This window comes from Solanum tuberosum, unplaced genomic scaffold (genome assembly GCF_000226075.1).
Source record: "Solanum tuberosum cultivar DM 1-3 516 R44 unplaced genomic scaffold, SolTub_3.0 scf00136, whole genome shotgun sequence".
NCBI classification, from domain to species: Eukaryota; Viridiplantae; Streptophyta; class Magnoliopsida; order Solanales; family Solanaceae; genus Solanum; species Solanum tuberosum.
The window spans coordinates 204,448-207,780 of record NW_006239061.1 but is presented as its reverse complement, the minus strand read 5'-3'; the positions used below and the strand labels follow the sequence as shown (position 1 = coordinate 207,780).

The following is a 3,333-nucleotide window of genomic DNA, read 5'->3' as shown; positions in this document are numbered from 1 at the left end:
TATAAGGATCCATCAAATCCTTTTGCCTTTTAAAAACATAAGATGTACGCAAACCTCATAAAATAAGAAGGCAAATACTACAAATTTTCAATAATAAAAATATAATAGAAAGTGACAATAATAAAATCCGACTCAAAAATTTGAGAAATTTATGTAATAATATCGAAATAGTATTGCGTTTGAGAACTTTATATAATGATATTTAAATAAAATTGGCAAATTGCAGTGCTTGAAATTGGAATAAGACACCTTTTTTTTTTTTTGTATAAGTTGACAACAATAGATTTTGCGTAATACAAAATGTCTCGACTATTTAGAAAACTTTAGTATATTCAGTAATAAAAGAATAAAAAGACTTAGGTAAAACGTTATTGTATTTTCTAACCAAGAATTTCTTTTAAATGAGATTTGTTTATTGCTATTAAAAATTATTAATATTAATAATAATAATAATAATAGGTAAATAGAGACGATCTAAAAAGCCCTTTATTAGGGTTCCTACCTACTTGCAATATTCATTTATGTAACAGAAGGACATACAGGATGAAAGAAGAGAATCAAAGCACTGCTGGGGATAGACAAGAGCAAGTTTATTACTTTCTAGTTAATTAAATGCAGCAGGGGATAGACAAGAGAATAATAGTTTTGAAGCTATATTTGAAGCCATGAACGGGTGCAACATTGGAGACTTTGTAATGGCTATTCTATTAGCATTACCGGTGAAGTCACTTTTACGTTTTAAAAGTGTGTGTTGGTCCTGGCATGACTTAATCCTCTCCCGCCGCTTCATCACGATCGAGCCAAGCGCAGCAGCTTGATATGTTTCTACAACGACAAGAATGTCAGTAGGAGAACAACATATAACAGCGTTTCAGTGTCTGAAGATGGAACCATTACCCCTTTATCTTTACCTCCTCCTACTCTTTATGAAAGACATAAAATTTACGTGGCAGACTCTTGTAGAGGTATGGTGTATGCTTTTCGTCTGGATTGTGCCCTAAATCAGTGGTGGTGTGGAACATTGCTGCAAGGAAGTTCAGGACTTTCCATGGCATTAATTACTGATAGAGCACCACATCCCAGAAATCATATTACGATGCGGTCTAATCGTGTGGTGAGTGATCTAGCTACAGGTTTCACCTTCCTTCCCATCTCCACCGAGTACAAGTTGGTTAGGGTCATTCTCTACTTTAACAATACCGTGTATATTAGAATCACCAGGTGGAATAGTATGACGACGATATTCCTCCCAGCAAAGGAAATGGACATGGACATGGATGCCAAACTCCATCATCTGATCCTGATGATGATAATGAATTATAGCTCCATCCGCCCTGCTTGTTTAGCATATGTTAAATTTTTTTAATTCAAACAAAATTTAAGGTGCTCTAAAGATACATGAAGTTCATCATGTGACAATATTCAAGTCACATGTTTATTCTAGTGAAGAGCATATTTACTATGTGCCTCAAGAAAAAAAGTACATGTGAAAGAGAGATGAGCTGAACAAGAACAAGTCCAAACTGCATGAAAGAGGACAAGGGCATTAAACATCGTAACCAGGGTTTACTTTCTGCTGAACATCCCCATAACTCTGTAATTCTTCTATATCTTCCGAACTACCCAAAAATAGAGGAAGTCTTTGGTGTAGCTTGACAGGCTGAATAGATAAAATTCGATTTTTACCATCTGAACCTCTACCTCCAGCCTTTTCCACTAAGAAACTCAAGGGATTTGCTTCATAAACAAGCCGAAGGTGGTTCCTTGGATTCATTGCTACCCCACCATATAACAGAGTCCGATGAAAATCAGCCACTAGAGAACATATATACCTGGCTGAGTACTTCTTAGGATATTGTCCTTTCCCTTGTCTTATGGTGTCAATATACTGCCTTAATCCTTCAGGCCAGTCAAAATACCGAGCATCATTAACTGAGTATATTTGCCCTGCCATAAAATGTTAACAATGTAATTATCAGTTTAGAAGGTGTAATATGCAAAAGCATATTTGGAGGAACAAACTTATGATATAGCAATACCTCGAGGAGGAATGTTGATGTTAGGATGTGTCATGAGGAAATCTCCGGTTGTATGATCCAATGTGAATGCATGTGTTCCAGAACCAAAACTAGCACAGAGTATTGTGGCTGACGAATAGAGAATATAAGCTGCAGCAACAAGCTTTGATCCACTCTGAAGGCAGTTTAGTAAAGCCTTTTCCTCCACCGGCAAATGATCAATTTCCACAAGACGTCTGTAAATCCCAAATATCGTTCCAGTGGGTATTGAGGCATCTATATTTCGGGAACCATCTAAAGGATCCATGACGACCACAAACGGGCCATCATCAGTTATCCACACAGGACACTCATCTTCTTCTGAGGCCATTACAGCAACTTTTCCCGAATTTCTAAGAGACGACAATATAACTTCGTTCTGAACAAACATACATAAAAAGGTCTTAGAACATGAGACTATTCTTGGATCCATTAAGACTAGAGAAGACACAATGATCTACTTCCTAATTCATTAATAGATGATCCTACAAACAGAAAAAGGAGGAAAAAAAAACCAGAACTGCATACAACCTATAACATCAATCAATCAATAATTCCTCAATCCCAATTCCACTTTATTGGGGTGCACTATGTCGGGTGTATTGTGGGATTCCATTGGCTATGTTATTGTTGTTATATTATTGCTTATAATAACATGGAAATCCTATAGATTATGAAAACAAAAAATTACAGAAAAGCAACATCAACAATTTATATATATCAAATAACCAAAAATTCGCGAAAGACAGACCGAAACAATATCAAGAGGCTTGGGTTTATCTCTATCAGAAGAAATCCCAGTATTTCCAATGGCAACATTGTTGTTGAGGCTGGAATTGAAAGGGGAAGCAACAAGAGCAGCAATTTTCTTGGAGGCATATTCTAAGTGACCAAACAATAACACCAAGTCATCACCCACACCAACCCCTCCTTTACCCATGTACTCCATCAGTGTTGAAAATCCACTATTTGCAGAATCTACTGAAGCATTTTTACAACATATTGCAATTGGTGAATCAACCCTGGAGTTAATTAACCCTCCAGAAAATGGAGAAGAAGCCATATTTTCAGTACAGAAAGGTACAAGATTGTAGTTTTGAGGAAAAATTGCAGGGTTTGGTGAGGAGAGTTTGGTTCTTGCTGGAAAATTTAGGGAAGAAACGGTCGATGATAGCATCTTTATGCTCTTGGTACAGAAGAAGCATCCTGTTTTTTATTTATTTTTTATTTTCGTCATTTATCCGCAATTCTTTTCCTTTTTTTTCCCTCTTTTTTC

General features: G+C 36.3%; 1 protein-coding gene across 1 annotated transcript; it reads right to left on the bottom strand.

Annotated features, from left to right (window-relative positions):
* Positions 1-546: 546 nt before the first annotated feature.
* On the bottom strand, positions 547-3,276 carry LOC102588370 (fructose-1,6-bisphosphatase class 1). Its single transcript, XM_006351659.2, has 3 exons — positions 2,809-3,276; positions 2,040-2,436; positions 547-1,947 (listed from the first exon to the last, which is right to left on the bottom strand). Exons 1-3 carry the CDS (start codon positions 3,232-3,234, stop codon positions 1,547-1,549), a joined length of 1,224 nt encoding a protein of 407 aa, XP_006351721.1. The 5' UTR covers positions 3,235-3,276; the 3' UTR covers positions 547-1,546.
* Positions 3,277-3,333: the final 57 nt, after the last annotated feature.

Coding starts and splice junctions, on each gene's coding strand:
- LOC102588370 (XM_006351659.2), bottom strand. CDS start 3,234: ATGCTATCATCGACCGTTTCTTCCCTAAATTTTCCAGCAAGAACCAAA. Junction 2,437..2,808: donor AGCCTCTTGATATTGTTTCG/GTCTGTCTTTCG, acceptor ATGTTTGTTCAG/AACGAAGTTATATTGTCGTC. Junction 1,948..2,039: donor CATCAACATTCCTCCTCGAG/GTATTGCTATAT, acceptor ATTTTATGGCAG/GGCAAATATACTCAGTTAAT.